At 40.2% G+C, this 16,814-nt stretch overlaps 1 protein-coding gene across 1 annotated transcript; it reads right to left on the reverse strand.

Annotated features, from left to right (window-relative positions):
• Positions 1-860: 860 nt before the first annotated feature.
• zp3d.1 (zona pellucida glycoprotein 3d tandem duplicate 1) lies at positions 861-16,064 on the reverse strand. The gene is made up of 8 exons (XM_057834908.1): positions 15,491-16,064; positions 10,188-10,303; positions 9,915-10,018; positions 6,950-7,124; positions 6,745-6,853; positions 6,429-6,514; positions 2,595-2,665; positions 861-2,372 (listed from the first exon to the last, which is right to left on the reverse strand). Exons 1-8 carry the CDS (start codon positions 15,947-15,949, stop codon positions 1,312-1,314), a joined length of 2,181 nt encoding a protein of 726 aa, XP_057690891.1. The 5' UTR covers positions 15,950-16,064; the 3' UTR covers positions 861-1,311.
• Positions 16,065-16,814: the final 750 nt, after the last annotated feature.

Genomic DNA, 16,814 nt, shown 5'->3' on the forward strand with positions numbered 1-16,814 from the left:
TTTGAGGGGAAAATAAATTATTTAAGCTGCACACAGACTACTTTTCATTGTGTCAAAGTGTCATTTTGTCAGTGTTGTCCCATAAAAAGTTATAAATATCTGCAGAAATGCGAGGGGTGTACTCACTTTTGTGACACTGTAGATTTTTTTCCAATATGCAGGTGAGGCTCTTAATCTCCTGCCACTGCTATCTTTGCTCTAGTTGTTTTGATTAAAAAAAACAAAGGTTCATGGATACGCAGTGGTAAAATATATTCAGTAAATGGTGGGCATCACTGGAAATTAATATCTCAAGCCCTCCCCCTCCCTTTACTGCAAAATGGACCCGAAGGGGTGTTATTCGTTTGTGCAACGTTTGCGCTAGTTGTTGGGACACCCCTCTGTTACTGAGAGTTGGTGTGCTGTGAATGACGTAATCACTTGAAATTAATATCTCAAAAGCGATAACCGCAAAAACGAAATTCCTGAGGTGAGTGGGAAAATGCAGACATAGGGAAGTGTGAATTTATTTAAAAGTGGATGGAAGATGTGGTAGTTCATCTCAACCACCCCCCCCCACACCCCCATTTCCAACAAAATGGACCCGAAGGGGTGTCATTCGTTTGTGCTAGTTGTTCGACACCCTTCTGTTATTGAGAGTTGGTACACTTCGTCGCCCCCGACGGAGATGCAGTGATTGACATTACTCAAAATTAAATATATATCACATATCAAAAACGAAAGCAGCACAAATGAATGGCACAGTTTAACGTCCATTTTGCAATGACTGGGGGGCTGCGTGACATCACTTGATATGAATATCTCAAAAACGCTAGCAGGACCAACAAACATTTTTACAGCACAAATCAGCAAAAACGTAGCACAAAAAACGATTGACACAATTCGTAGCCTTTTATAATCAAAATGGGGGGGCTGGTTGACCTCAGATTGACCTATAAAAGAATTGCTAATATCGCAAAAGCGATAGCACAAATGAATTTTTTTCTATAAATTTGCATCTGATGTGGGGCCAGCTTCACGGAGGTGAAGTAGGAGCTGCAAGTTATACTTATCCATTCAAAGCAAGCATTCCTAATTAACCAGATTTACTGAAGGCTAATTAACCAGATTTACTGAAGGCAATCAATAACATAGTAGAATGTAAAGTAGAATTATGAAGCAATTTATTGCAAGATGCCTGAATTACCAAATTCAGCAGACACATTTTCTACTGACAGAACAGAGTTAAGCTTGCTTTCCCAGAAGATGAAATGTCACGCTTAAGCTACTGAGACTCATTTTTTGCAGTCCATTCTGTTACATGGCCAATCATTAATTCCAAAGTCCACTCCACTCTTTGTCAGAAAAATGGCTGCTGTCATGCACTTTGCTTGTGACTATCCTCACAGTGGAGTGCTGAGAGCTGCCAAGCACTTCCTCAATACTCGGAGGACCTGAAGTGCCACTAAATTCGTTCTCCATCTCAGCCATGTTGGCTAACTGACTCCGCCGGAGCGCTTCGCCTTCTTCAATTCCAGAATGACAATCCGAAGCATCAACACATTCTGGGCCTCTGAATTCAGATGGTCCGTTTTTTAGGTGTTGAAGCTTATCTAGCTCATCAAGTCCTTCCCTGTTAACATAGAATGCTGCTTGCTCCGCTATCATTTTTGGGTGTCTGCCAACAGATTCATCAGTAGACATCAAGTAGCTCGTGGCTGATTCTTTGACTGCATCAAAATCGGTTTCAGACTTATTTTTAGGAGACTCTTCACCATCTTTTATCTCCAATCTAACTGTATAAGATGCAGTGGTCGGAGTATGCTCGGCACTTGCGCTGCCCCTTTTAACCTGGACTGTATCATCCTTTGGTTGGCATTTCTTTTCGTTGGAGCAAGATTCAGGAATAGGAATCAAGTCTGTGGAAATGTTTTCTGGGGAAACAAGACCTCTAACAATGCTGGAATTGTGTGCAATCAAGACTGCGTTTTTAGAAACCGCTTTTGGAGTGGCTGTACTGTTAGCCGTGGATGAAGCACTCTTTGCGTTACTGTAAGCAAAAGTGGCTTCTGCGCTCTCAGACATATCTTGCCTACTATGGCTCGTGATAATAGTAGCATCCGTTGGTGAAACTGTCCTTTCGGTCATTTTCATCGACATGCTGATGACTGTACGGGGCCTCAGTTCAAAAGTCTTCTTGCCGTCACTCTGTTCAGTCTTCTTATGGTCTAATTTTGTCGCTGTTGGAAAAGTGTCCAATTTCCGAAACAAAACTTTTTGTTGGCTCCTTTCTTCTTCCTCTGCTGGTTGAGAAGGTGAATCCTTCATGTTTGACCGGTCTTCATCTTGGTGGCGAGGGGTCAAGCCAGGACTGCTCACTATGGTCTTCACCGCTGAGGAGGACAGAAATCTTTAAAACTTTACAGGTAAGGCCAGCAACATGTTCTCGCTTTTACTAAGGCTTTAAAAAAAAAAACTCGAAAATGTGTATGGTCTCGACAGGGAAAAATGAAAGCATATACAGTGGGGAGAACAAGCATTTGATACACTGCCAATGGGTTTTCCCATTGTGAGTATCAAATACTTGTTCTCCCCACTGCATTTAGGAAACTTACAGTCTTGCATGTCACCACATATGGATTCACAGCATGAGCAAGTAGACGGTGGTGCATCTAGCTCCTCCCACCTATACACACAAAACAGGGCAGCCATACAAGGTTAAGATTATTATTATTTTTAAAATTTATTTATTGTCAAATTATGCATTCATGTGGTGATAATTATTGTAAATCCGACGTGTACAGTCGAAAACGGCTCGTGAACACCCCTTCTAGCTGCATTTTCTACTAGAGAACTGGGATTTTATAATGATGCCAGAGTTCTAGGATTAGAGGACATTTTTACTTTTCAAAATGGCGGCGTGCAAACAAGAAATTTTGAATTGTAAGAAACTAAAGCCCCTTTCAGACATACGCTGAACTCCGGTAAATCCCGGGATTTAAATGGGTAGCCCCTTATGTCTGAAAGAAATTTACAGGGTTGACTGCACGGAGATGACACCAGTGGCGCGGGAAGTGGGGTGCTGAGGATGCTGCAGCACCCCCTTGTGTTTACGAGGAAAAAATTCTGGTAAATTTTTTGGGGTTACAAATAAATAAAACATTGACACAATAGCACATTTAACTTTGGGGATTAAATATATACGGTGAAAAGTTTTTTGTTGTTGTTGTTGTTAATAACACCCCCTGACATCTTGCTTAATGCCGGGTCACGTTGAAAAAGGCACTATTGGAACGGAAAAGTAAACTTGAAAGAGGAGGCTTTGACATGGCACAAAAACGAATTACTTTTTACTTGTAAAGTCAATTTTAAAGCAAGTACTTGAAGGGAATAGTACAGTATCTTTTTTCGTAATGGCCATTCAACTGTTTGTATTAAGCTAACACACTTAATAAAATCAGTCAGGGAATAGTATCTTCTCTTATTTACTGTTGGACTTTGTATTACTCTAAAACACCCAATATAAAATAAATAACATTTATTTAACAAGCAGAATATACTTGACATAGGGCATAAGAGATACATGACGCCTTCTGACCACGGAAGCCCAACACGTGCGTCATGCAGCTGACTGAGCAAGATGGAGGCTGACAACCAGGTAATAAGCAAGACATCTACAAGCCCACGTCTGCGACACCTAATCCCTCAGCTTTTCAGGACAGTCCAGAAGTAATGGCGGGACGTCCTGTCCCAACAGAAGGAACACCGGACAAAACCCGATATCCATGACTAATAAGACTCCAGCGCCCCTTTGACACTGAGGCAGGCAAAATCTCCCACTGTGGTTGCCCCAGTAACAGTGACTCAGCAACTGTGACGCACAGTTTTGAGGAAGTGCTTGGCAGCTCTCAGCACTCCACTGTTAGGATAGTCACAAGCAAAGTGCATGACAGCAACTGCGACGCACAGTTGCCGTGTCTAAACGGCCTAACTAAACGGCCCAAACTGCGATAGAAGATTATCCTAAACAACGACCAAACACAACCTTCTTCCAGACCACAGCCTGCCACACCAGAGCCTTTAAAAGACTGAAAGCTTAACTAAATCGTTGTCATTTTTCTCGAGAATCATTTGTTGACTTGTGATATGGTGACCCTGGAACCAGTCTGCCTCCTTGCCTGGGTCTGTTGCAGTTTTGCCTTGCCGTTTGATCGCTGTCGACCTGAATAAATTGTCAACTTGTGTTTCGAAGCCTTTCCAGCTTTCAAAATGGAGTCTGTACAAGGGGTTAAGACTATGGTGAACGCGCAGTTTTGACGGATTGTCGGAGTTTCGCCGGCTTGGGTCGTTGGATCTGCGCCAGAGTGGGTCCAGCTGGCGTGATCCCGGCAGTGGCTGAAAGGTCAGATCATACTTTTGTACTTTTACTTGAATAATTCCCCCTACCCCTGTATCTGTACTTTTACTTAAGTTTAAAAAAAACATCCACCACTCGTCTCTCTAGTACAAGTGGTACGCGGGCTCCCTCTAGCGGTATAAGAAAGAATCAGCCTCTGATGCCCAATTTTATGCAACATTGCTTTGAAACCAATTCGCTGATAAAGAATAGCCCATCAACATGATGATTATTAACATACAACATTTTTATGAGGAGAATTCATTTCTGTATTGTGTTTGCTTCATTCACACATCTTGAAGCGATATTCAAAACATGAATTGAATGTTGGTTTGCTTCTTAAACATGAAACATGAGAATGAATTCATCAGAGCCCCACAGGATGGAAGACGTTCAAGAGGGTTATGTGCAGGGGTGGGGAGTAATGCGTTACATGTACTCCATTATATTTACTTGTGTAACTTTTTGACAAAAATGTACCTCTAAGAGTAGTTTTACTGAGCCATATTTTTTATTTTTACTTGAGTAGATTTGTGAAGAAAAAACACTACTCTTACTCCACTACTTCTGGCTACACAAGAGTCGTTATTTTTTTCCTCTTTATTCTACTTTTTTTTTTTTTTTTCCCAGCGATGCCAAGAGTAGCTCTACCAATTTCACCAATAAGACGTTGTAACAATAATCACATGACTCCATTACACCAATCTGACAAAAGCTTGCCATTCTATGATCACCCCAGCCTGTTCAATCACGTGGAGTCTTTAAAGCATTGTAAAAAACAAAGTATTTGACATAAAGCGCTGCCTTCAATAGGACTCGAAAGTGCGGATTTAAAACTTTCTCCCAGTTTTTATTTGGCACCGATTGACCACGGAAAACCGGAGATATGATCCTTTTAATTTCATAATAGTAACTATGAAGGAACTATTGACTATTCAAACTAGGACCTATTTTTTCCAATAGAGGGCACTCATGCTCATTGGACGAATAGTGCTTCATTTCTGTTTTTGTTTTTTTCTCTCGCCGAAATTCCATTTTTTTACCCCTTTGGCTTATTGTGGTTATGTAATGGGTTATTGTACAGTATCATCACAACACTTCATATTGATGCGTTTGTAATGAGAGAAAACAAAACATCGTTTAAAAATAATAAGCAGTTACTCACAATGTTACTCATTATTTGAGTATTGTTTTCGCTGGATATGTTTTTACTTTATTTTTTGGACGACTACTTTTACTTGAGTAATATTTTTGAAGTAACGCTACTCTGACTTGAGTAAAATTAAATTAAGTTACTCTTGCTCTACTACTTTGGGTTACACTAGACTTATCACATTTTTCCTCTTAATATGAGATATGCCAACAGTGGCTCTACCAGTTTCAAAAATGAGATGACGCAATAACAATTACATGACTCCATTATACCAATCAGTTGTACAGACGCAGGTTTGCACTCAGAAGTCATATGATCACGCCGGCCTGTTCAATCACGTGGCATCTTTAAAGCGCCATAAAAATTAATCTACAGTACTTGACGTAAGTCAACATTACTCGAAAGCGCAGATTTGTTTGAACCTTTCTCCCAGTTTTTATTTGGCAGCGATTTATTTGACACCGAGAGACTCATTTTCAAAACATAGTGGGAAGTGTTTTTTGTCCTCTAGAAGGCACGCTTGCTCTTTGAATGGGTAATGTTGCATTTTTTTTTTTTTTTTGTATTTCAATTAGATGGTTTTTGTTATTTTTTGGGCTTAACATGGTCGTATAATAGGTTATCATATAATATAATAATAACAGTTCATATAGATTATGTTGTGCTGAGAAAAAATATATCCATTGTTTAAAAAAATATCACACTGTAAGCAGTTACAAAGTTACTTATTACTCGAGTATTCTTTTTACCGGATACTTTTTTTTACTTGTACTTAAGTACCTTTTTTGGATGATCAATTTTACTTTAGCAGTATTATTTTGAACTAATGCTACTCTTACTCGAGTAATATTTTTGGCTACTCTACCCACCTCTGTGATTTTGACACTATAGGGCCCTTACCTTCCAGTTGTTTGGTTGTAGTTACAAGACTTGGAGGTGTGGGAAGTGGTGACACCAACTGACATTGAGCAATGAATGTAAAGCACCTACGGACAAACAACAGCTACAGTCAATTTTTTCTTACATTCATTACGACACAATTCACTAAAAAGGTAGAAGGGAAGGAGGAATATGAGCCATTATACCTCATAATTGACTTTGAGGTCAGCATGTGTGGTTATAGAAACATTTTTCTTTTAAAATGTTTTAAATGACTCAAGTCCCAGTCTGCATTACATATTTGAAATTTAGAAAAGGACGATATATGTTTTCTTACTTGTGAGACGGCCCGGAGAAGAAAGGCATCAATGGAAAACTTCAGCATATCACCACTCCTTGACCAGAAGTAGGAAGAACTTCCTGGTCTCTGGCTGTCAGTCATACAGCTGCAAAATCAAAGCCCAAGTGCCTCATTTACTGCAATTTATAAACCAATAACTTTACAACAGTTGAGCAAGTGTATGGTCTTCCTAGAAACACACCCATAATCCGTGATGAGATCCACTTTGGGCCTGCTCATTGGGTCTTTGGAGAGTGTTACATGGCATGAGTCAACAAAAAGCATCTCGCCTGGCAAGAGGCTCCCAGACTGGGCCACAAAATTCACTGGTTCCCCCAAGACAAACGAATGGTCCGCAGAGAGGGGCTCCCACTGAGCTGCCAAAAAACACATACAATACATAGAAAATTTAGTACCTGTGGATAAAAAAATAAAAAGATGAAATACGCCCCCCCCCCCCCCCCCCCCAGCAGCTTGATGCTAAATTATTTTGTTACCTAAAGACAGTATTTCACAAACAAAGCAATCTTTCCTATCTTCAGGGATATAATACCCAATTTATATACAATACACCCAAGGCAAGGTTTTATATCAGTTAAAGTGCCTATGCCAGCAAAAATCATGTTTATTTCATATTTCGCAGTATTTTATGCTCCTGAATGAAATGGACCCCTTGGATGTGTGTGAAAGCGATATATTTATTAAATTTTTTAAATTCTGCGCCATGAATATGAGTGACTTCCTAGATTGAGTGTGAATGTGACATCACCTGGGTCAGCATCTTACAATACAGCATTGCTTTATAGCATGCAGATGGACTGCCTTTTCACCTGATTTTGCGGATTAATTCGTTTATTTTTCGCATTACGCCAGCCAAATGTGCTGTAGGGTTTTGTTGCTGCACCAGAGAGAGCCGTGTGAGTCTTTTGGATTTCAAAAAGTTCCCGTTCACCGCGGATAATGGCCAAAACAAGTCCGAGAACTGTGGGACCATTCTACCGACAAGGAAGTGAGTAAGCTACGTGTTTTATATTATGTCAAATACTGGGATCATGGCACACATTTTAATAAGGAGGTGGTTTGTATTTTGTGGGGCTGACAATGCTCCTTGTCCACCGAGAAGGCCACTCAGCCGGACAGCCGGCAGCTTGTCGCACCTCCCACCCTTCGGTCCCTGCCGGGAGAGCGTTATAATCTGTTTATGCTCATGCGGTTCTCAATATCGTCCAGACTTCCAGCTCCCTCTGCCCTCTTCGTGTGCCCGGCAATAGACCACTATCCTTGGGTTGGGCTCGGGCAGGTATGCACTCCTCCAATGTCGGCAGGTTTGTCCGGCGGTCATTCTCCAACTGCTTCCATGGCAAACGAGCTCTCCTGCCCGCAGCAGGGGAACGATGAGATGTAACTTGCTCGCTGCCGGCGAGGTTGCAGATCCGTGAAGACAATCGACAACCCCTTTGCCATGTGATATGATCCGGGGTAGTTTTGTGTGATTTTTCGCTTCAAAAGGTGAGAATAAGACTTGGAAACGCCCCTCAGTTCGAGTTAGCATGTCAGCTAGCTGCCCACGTCATCCTTCAGCCGGGGACGCAAGAGCGCTATAATGACAGGTGGGGCTAAACGGCATATTAAAACACTAATTTCTCGTCATCTGCGCTTTGTCAAATTGTTGAATATAGTTGATTCGTCTCAAAATATGATTCTAATTCACATAATAATGCTATTTAAGATTTCTTATGCTGTCACAGGCACTTTAAGGCATTTTTTCCAGGTCTTTAAAACACATGCAGTTTTAAAAAATAATCAATTGTGCTAGCACAGGCTGAAAGCTGTGACCCGGATAGCGTGCATGCTCTCTAGTGGCCAGCTCCTAACCTACAGACAACAATATGTCAACAATTAATTAACCCTTGCATAGTATTCAGGTCTTTGGGACCAGTTTTCAGATTTCATCGAAAGAAAAATGAACTTTTTGGAATGTGGAATTGGAATGTGGTAAATATCTGTTGAGTAAGAGAAAATTATTAGATTTTGGTGTTTGGAAAGCCAAAAACTAGCGGGTCCACCAGACCCATAAATACTGGCTAAGTAACAACAATACTAATACCATACACGGGTTAAACAGTCCTGATACAACACATAAAAAAAATCTCTCCCAGTTTTTATTTGGGACCGATAGACCACGGAAAACTAGATATGGTCATTTTAATTTCATGTCAGGCACTCAGGCTCTTTGGACCGGTGATGTTTCATTTCTGTAGATTTTTCGAATCAGCATTTGGTTATTGTGGTTTTTTGGCCTAATATGGTCATGTAATATGTTTTAATACAGTATAATAACAGTTCATATAAATGTGGTTGTGCAGAGAAAAAAATATATATATCACTGTAAAAAAAAAAAAAGTAACATTGCAAGCGGTTACTCATTACTTGAGTTTTTTCCCTGAATACTTTTTTACTTGTACTTGAGTAATTTTTTTGGATTACTTGAGTAATATTATATTGAACTAACGCTACCCTTACTTGAGTTAAATTTCAGGCTTCTCTACCGACCTCTGCAAATAACAGAGGAATATATCCGAAATATAGACAACTAAAACAAAATGAGCGGGTACTTGACAGTCCTTCGGCCTGTAAAAAAAAAAAAAAAAATTGAGTCGAGAACAATCTGTGTTCACTACCAACAAGTGTTAAAGTGATCTTCTGGCTTTGATGGCCTTACAAATTTACCTTGTGTTGTTTTTGCTCAGGACAGGTAAATTGGCATTCATTTCATTATCATCAATTTTGGATCAATATGTTCATAATGATTCTTTAAAACACCTACTTTTTAATCATAAAAATGGACACGCCCCCATTACACTTGTGGTCTGGCCCGGATTTAGAGCACATAATCTGATCGGGGACATATCTAACCTTTAACTCTGATTTATTTTGTTGCTTTTAGCCCATTCACTTATTCACTGCTATTGATGGCGAAAGACAATTCAATTTGACTGGGGGGCTGGCAGTGATCGAACAATCGCTGGCATCTCTCCCATTTAAAATGGATTGGACATCTGTCGCTGTCAGCCAATGAGTTGATACTTAGAAATAAATAAGAGTTTATTAAGTTCTAAAAAACAATCTTTCTCACCAGATTCCAATCTACCAAAAAAAAAAATTACCATTGCAGACAGTGAGACTGAAGTGGAGTTTAGTCCGGAGACTCTTTTTGAACGTTGTGTGCTGCATCTGAGGTGTGTAGCCAACTTGGTAAGAGTAATGAAACCTCAAATACAAAGGACATTCATGTTATGAACAGACAAAAATGTTAAAGCTATTTGCCACTACAGATATTTAATAAATGTAAAACACAACAATGCAAAATAACCCTTTGCCGCTGGCTCAAATGTTAACTATAAAATGTAGAGGTGATAAGGCCACAATTAAAATAGTACCTGTTGTAATAGCAGTGGAGAGGCAGATTAAATGGTAGAACACGAATGATATAGTCCTGCGGCGGCGGGGTATAATAAAGAGCACAAGAATACACCAGTTGACCACCGGCAACCACCTGAAAGGGTAAAAGTAAACTTGTTGGAAAACATTCAAAACTAGCATTAAGTTGTTTTTTTTGTCACGCATAATGGTCTGTCTGAGATTAAACCTATTGCATTAAATTGTGAATAATATTTATTTAAAAAAAAAAAAAAAAAGTGTGGCATTGTTGTTGCCAGACATACTGTATTTTACTGGGGCTCATACCCCAGTACTGAACTGCAGTGCCCCGGTATAAATTTCATCGGTAATTAAAAAAAAAAAATATATATATATATATATATATTTTAGAGTTTTAAATCTACATAGCATAATCTACAGAATGTGCCTAGGTAATATAGTGATATTAATCCATTCACTCCATATTACACAACCTGCAAATGGCTCCTCAATATGGAAATGTATGCACGTAACTTTGTTGTGATAGGCATATGAGTTGACACTTCCGCGTAGAGCCTTTGGGAGATATGTTGCGTTCATGGATGTGGGGAGATCTGAGTTCCCAAGTTGGAAAATCATTCTGATGTGTTGTCAAGTCATAATGTTGGATAAAAACATGGTTGTTACAAAGACGAGTGGCCTATTTTAATGCTCCAACGATACATCACAAGTTGAATGACTGTTTGAGCTTTTTTATAGACAACATGTAATAGAGAATCATTTTTTTAGATTACTCCAACAACACGTGAATGCAGCATCAATTTTTCGGTGTGTGTGCCAATCATACAGTCGACAGTGCAAATGACATCTTCTCACTTACGGTCATGTAGAAAAAATTAGCACACCCAATGGAAGCCCGTGTGTTTTCCAACATATTTGGTCATATGGATATTTAATATCAATTTGAACAATCTTGAGAAATTCCAATAATAGAACTAAACAATTAAAATTGAAAAAAAAAATAAAAGATATTTTAATTAAATGCAATTTCTGTTGAATAAATTAGGACACCTCCACATTTTATCCCACTTAAAATGGCTAAACAGGTGCACATGATTAGAACATTATGCAGCGTTTTGAAGGAGGCTTGCCTTATTCAAACCTCACATTTAGTTTGGTGTGCCCCTGACTGTTGAAGTGAGAGAAAACACCATGATGAGATCAAAGGAGCTGTCTGAGGCCTTCAGAAAGAAGATTGTAGACGCTGGTAAGGGGTCAGCCATTCCACTGTCCAGAAAATAGTCTACAAGTGGAGGACATTCAAAACAACTGCCAACATGCCCAGGTCTGGCCGTCCAAGCAGGTTCACCCCGAGAGCAGACCGCAAGACGCCAAGTCTCCAAAAACCCTAAAATGCCATCTCAGGAAAGAAAGCAGGCTTTTGCTATTGTTAATGTGAAAGTGCATGCCTCTATAATCAGAAAGAGACTTCACAAGTTTAATCTTTATGGGAGGTGTGCAAGGAGGAAACCTTTTCTCACCAAGAAGATCGTGAAGGCAGACTGAAGTTTGAAGTGAATGTAGACAAAGACCAGGACTTTTGGAATAATGTTCTTTGGACAGATGACTCTTAAATGGACTAATCTGGACACCAGAATACAGGACATGTTTGGTGTAAACCCAATACAGCATTACAGGAAAAAAACAACAACTGTGAAGCATGAAAGTGTCATGGTTTGGAGGTGCTTTGCAACAGCAGGACCTGGCCAGCTCACCATCATAGAATCCACTATGAATTCTATCGTTTATCAGAAGGTTCTTGAGGAATATGTGAGATCATCTGTGAAAATATTAAAGCTGAAGCGAAAATGGACCCTGCAACATGACAGTGACCAAAAACATACCAGTAAATCCACCAAGGACTGGCTGAAAAATAAGAAATGGAGAGTCCTGGAATGGCCGAGTCAAAGCCCAGAACATAATCCGATTGAGATGCTGTGGGGTGACTTGAAACTGGCTGTACATGCAAGAAACCCCTCAAACATCTGACAGCTGAAAGTATTCTGCGTTGAGGAGTGGGGCAAACCTTCTTCAGACCGATGTTAAAGACCGGTAGATGGCTACAAAAAGCGTCTCACCGAAGTTATTTCAGCCAAAGACGGTAACACTAGCTATTAGGTGGTAGGATGTCCTATTTTTTTCCTCAGAATATGCTTTTAAAAAATATATTTGGTTTAGTGAGTAAAACAATGTTCATTTTTGTCGTTTACCTGCAATTAAATCGCTTTCTTTTCCAGAAGTAAAGAACAAACAGGATCAGACATTGATATGTGAACATTTCTTAGCAAATAACTGAATATTTCATGGGGTGTCCTAATTTTTTCACATGACTGTACTTTACAGGTGCCAGATAAACTGCCAAGTTCAAATAGGTCAGAGTGGTCAAATATTCAGGTGTGGAAAGAGTACCGATATTTTAGCTATTATGCTAGCAAAGCTGACTATGGATACTTGATGAAAAACATAGACAAGTTTCCTGAGCGAAATATGGGTAGCTCCATCTTGGACAATGTCTGCCTCGAACTTCCAGTTCAGAAAAAACTACATGAATTACGGCTGAAGTAAGCAGTGTTTTGTCAGAAAGTTAAAACTGTAAAATTAAAGCAGAGGAACTCACGTAACCTCCATAGATGGATTCAGCACGACGTTGATGAGACATAGATGAGATTGTATGATTGTTCTTATCACTTCGTTGATCATTCTTGGACAAAACTATAACAACCTGTCAGCCTGTGTTGACGTGAGGTATGGATTGATACGCCGGCCACTTGAATGACCGAGATGAAATTACACATTATATTACATTCGCTGAATGCAGAAGGGCTGACACAGATTTTGTTGTTACAAGGAAATACTACAAGGTATGTACATATAATAAATAGGATGACATTCTTTTTTGTTGCAAATAATGATCGCAATAAAAAAACATTTGGACAACATGATTCCATTTTTAGTTTTATTTAAAATGATTGGTGCATGTGCAAAAAAGCTCAATAAATCATAAATCAATAAACCTCCCGCTGTCCTTGGTAATTCCAGCTCCAATTGCATATTGTAAAGATGCTGCAGTTAAAAAGTTCTTAGTTGCATCTCGGCGATCCATCGCCTGTCCCAGCCCCTGCCTCTCGGCCGTCCCCGGGAGTCGAGCCGTCCATCATCAAAGTAGAACGTACGCAGTCTCGATATATGTCCATCCATCAACATACAAGTCGTCTTCCCTTGCCAAACAGCGTTTTCCAGCTGTAAACAAACAAACAAAAACATGTAACCAGTGGATTACTGCGGTGCCATCAAACACGTACTGAATAGCAACAGGCTAACAGCAGCAGTAGTTGTAGCAAAAATCATTAAACTTCATAACTACAATCAACATTGTAATATCATAGCAAAGGAAACAAGTTGTTTCATGTGCCAGATTTTAGGTTTCCTATTTTTGGAGCACATACCTTCCGTAAACATGGCAGCACGACTACACGATCGCCCGGGACCTGCGATACATGTACAGCCTGCAGTTTGGACGTCTCCCTCCGGTGTTACCAGCGCACATGGTTTGGTGTACGGAGCATTGAGGCACTGGCATGGTTCTACGTTCGCTCTCATGAAGACAAAATTCCCGTGTTCGTGTATGAGGACACAGACAACTTTGTGGCTGAGGACGTATTGGAATGCATTCCGCCTCGGTGCTTCCTGATGGCATTTCCATCGACTGCCGTAGAGTCAATAAAATACGATAATATTTTACTTGTAGTCACCCGCGGCCACTTCTTGATGTTGTCTTTCCATGTCGAGATGGCAGTAGGATGCGGTATTTTCAAATCGTGGTTTTTAGTCAGTGATGCCACTCCAGCGCCATTTAAGTCATTGGTAAAAAAATCGGAAACGGAAGTAGTAGGCAGACATAAAACGGAAGTACCTCGGAAACTTGTCTACAATTTTACAAATAAACCTTTTGAAAATATTCAATTTCTTTGATATATAGCTTAACCTGATTGGATACGTTATGACGAGGGTGTAGGTTTGCATAGGGACGGTAGGGACATAACACTACCAACTTTTCAGAATGCTCAAATTGTCCACACACCAACTTTTAAGCAACCTTATTTGGATTATATAAAGAGTTCAGTTATATAGGTAATTTAGATTGTCTTCCCACGTGTTGTCATGATAGTTTAGGCGCTTCCATTATTAAGTGAATTATTTTCATTATATTCAGACTTACATTTATCCCTTTTCACTTGCTGAATGTGCCCCCCCCCACGAATGTTTGGTTGGCAGATGAGTTCAAGCCTCCCCCCTTTCCCGCCACAAAGACACCCCCCCACACACACACGCACCCACACACTCACCCACAGCCCCAACAGATTCATGTTGACAACATGCGGCCTCCTCCGCCTCCTTCGGAGGGATATTAGAAGCTTATTTTTTGGCCAGCAGCAGCAGCCACTGTAAGTCATGTAAAAAGACGTCAATGTTGTGGAAGTGGGGGAAACACCAATAATTTTACTACGGAAAGTCTGACCTGCAACAGAGCTGGCATAACATTAAACTTGCTAAACTGCAAAACTACTGTGGTCAGGCCAGCCTCCACAAGGAACAATGAAGTCAAGCTAGCTGTCCCTTATTTGGATCATTGTTTGCATTATGTGCATTAGTGTTTTATCGTCCCTACCAATGTTGAGACCTAACCTACGCCCTAGTGTTCATTTCTTATATTTATTAAAAAAAAAAAAAAATGAAATTGCTTACCACAGTTGAACTTCCCACAGTTGACTTTCCCACCACCGGTGTAATGTTATTGCAGAAGATTGATGTTAATTTTCTTAAAGGGATACTAACACAAACTGAAGTGTTTTTTTTTTTGTTGTTGTTTTTTTTTTTTTTTTTTTTTAGTTAAATGATATATTTTAATTAAAAATACATTTAAAAAATACATGATTGAAGACAATCCAAGACAATAAAATCAAGAAAATCAAGAAAATAAAACCCCATTGCAATTACTTTGAAATTTTTGTTATTTTATAGACTGAATTAGAATGAAATACACTGGGGACATAGCAAAATTCCAGAACAACATCTTACCAAATTTAAAAAATAGAATTTGGAACCAATCCTAAAGAATTTATAATCGATGGTAATTGATAATACACACAAAAAAGAAAAGTTGAATGAGTATTTGTCCAATTTTAGTGAAAATACAACTTATACTGGGGACACAAATGGCACTCGATAATTAAAAAAAAGCTCATACACATTGTGTGTTTACCTGATTTGCCGAAACGCAGGGATCGGTCAAAGCGTAGTGGAAAAAGAGAAAGTGTGAAGACACCGTGGTGGGCTGACACGAACCCAGACTGTACAGAGCCGGATCGGGCCACGCGCGCAACTGGAAGCGGTCCACTCTCACGACTATTTCCCTGGAGCCGCACCAAACTTCCACAGGGCGCGTACGCGGTTCCTGAGCTGCGCTCTGGTACTTTGCCGGAAACAACAGCGCGGTCAGTTCCGAAGGAACCAAGGTCTGGCGAGGAGTGGGTCGGAGCAACTCTTTGGCTACGAGCGGGTGTGGCGCGTGCCAGAACACGGGCAGGTGGTAGAAGGAGGAGCGCGAGGCTTCGTTTCTCACAAGCGGATTGACCCCGTCTGACCAACTCAAGTGCTGAACCGGACCACCCACTGCCGGACTGCCATAAATGATCCACATGAGGCACGACAACACCAACATGACTTGAACTAAAAGGATCCACCTGGGAGGCCGGAAACTAGAGTTGAGCCGCTGGCAGCAAAATCACGCTGACGTCCAAGAAACTGGCACCTTCATTAGCACACCTGAGTTTCCCCTGATTGGACCGTAGGGCAGGGAGGGAAGACGATTTTAGCTAAAATGTTTTTATTTAACACTTTCATGCACGAATTATGATTTCCCCCCCCCCCCCCCCCTTAAATGCTTTTGTTACGTTCATATAGGACAGGGGTCTTAAATTCTGGACCACGGGTGGTGACGGGACTAATTTTTTTTTTTTGCCCCCCTTGACATCCAATAATAGAATAATGCTTCATTCGAAGAAAATAGGAATTCAGAGTTTTCCAACGTCCGACCAGGAACAATATCTTACCGCATCCGTCTGCCATCATCACGACAAGGGAGAACAACATGTTCATGAAAGCAGATGTGGAATAAAGTTTGTGCCACCACAAAAACAGGGTGTTTTTGTAGCCATGTCGCCGCTGTGTTATGGAAGGTACGTTTTTCCTATCCCTGCATTTTCATGTGTTCGGTGCTAAAAAAGTACTTCAGCTAAAATCTTCCGCTTGAAACGAATTCGTGCCTTTGATATTGTTATTACGATGATGATTGTAATGATGATGATCTTTAATATTATTTACTACAACTACTGTACTGCTGTGGCTGTTAGCCTGTTGCTAATCAGTACAATAGCATATCGCACGAATGCTATGTTTAAACCGGCTATTGTAAATCATCGCGTTAACGGGCGGTAATTAATTTTTTAAATTAATCATGTTAAAATATTTGACGCAATTAACGCACATGCCCCGCTCAAACAGATTAAAATGACAGCACAGTGTGA

The sequence above is a fragment of the Corythoichthys intestinalis genome, chromosome 4, assembly GCF_030265065.1.
Source record: "Corythoichthys intestinalis isolate RoL2023-P3 chromosome 4, ASM3026506v1, whole genome shotgun sequence".
Taxonomy (NCBI): Eukaryota; Metazoa; Chordata; class Actinopteri; order Syngnathiformes; family Syngnathidae; genus Corythoichthys; species Corythoichthys intestinalis.

Bases quoted from the DNA above. Each gene is read 5' to 3' on its own strand.
- zp3d.1 (XM_057834908.1), bottom strand. From the start codon at position 15,949: ATGTTGGTGTTGTCGTGCCTCATGTGGATCATTTATGGCAGTCCGGCA. The intron at 10,019-10,187 runs GTACTATTTTAA...TTTGTATTTGAG, and splicing joins CTCCACTGCTATTACAACAG to GTTTCATTACTCTTACCAAG. The intron at 2,373-2,594 runs GTAAGTTTCCTA...TGTCCTCCTCAG, and splicing joins ATGTGGTGACATGCAAGACT to CGGTGAAGACCATAGTGAGC.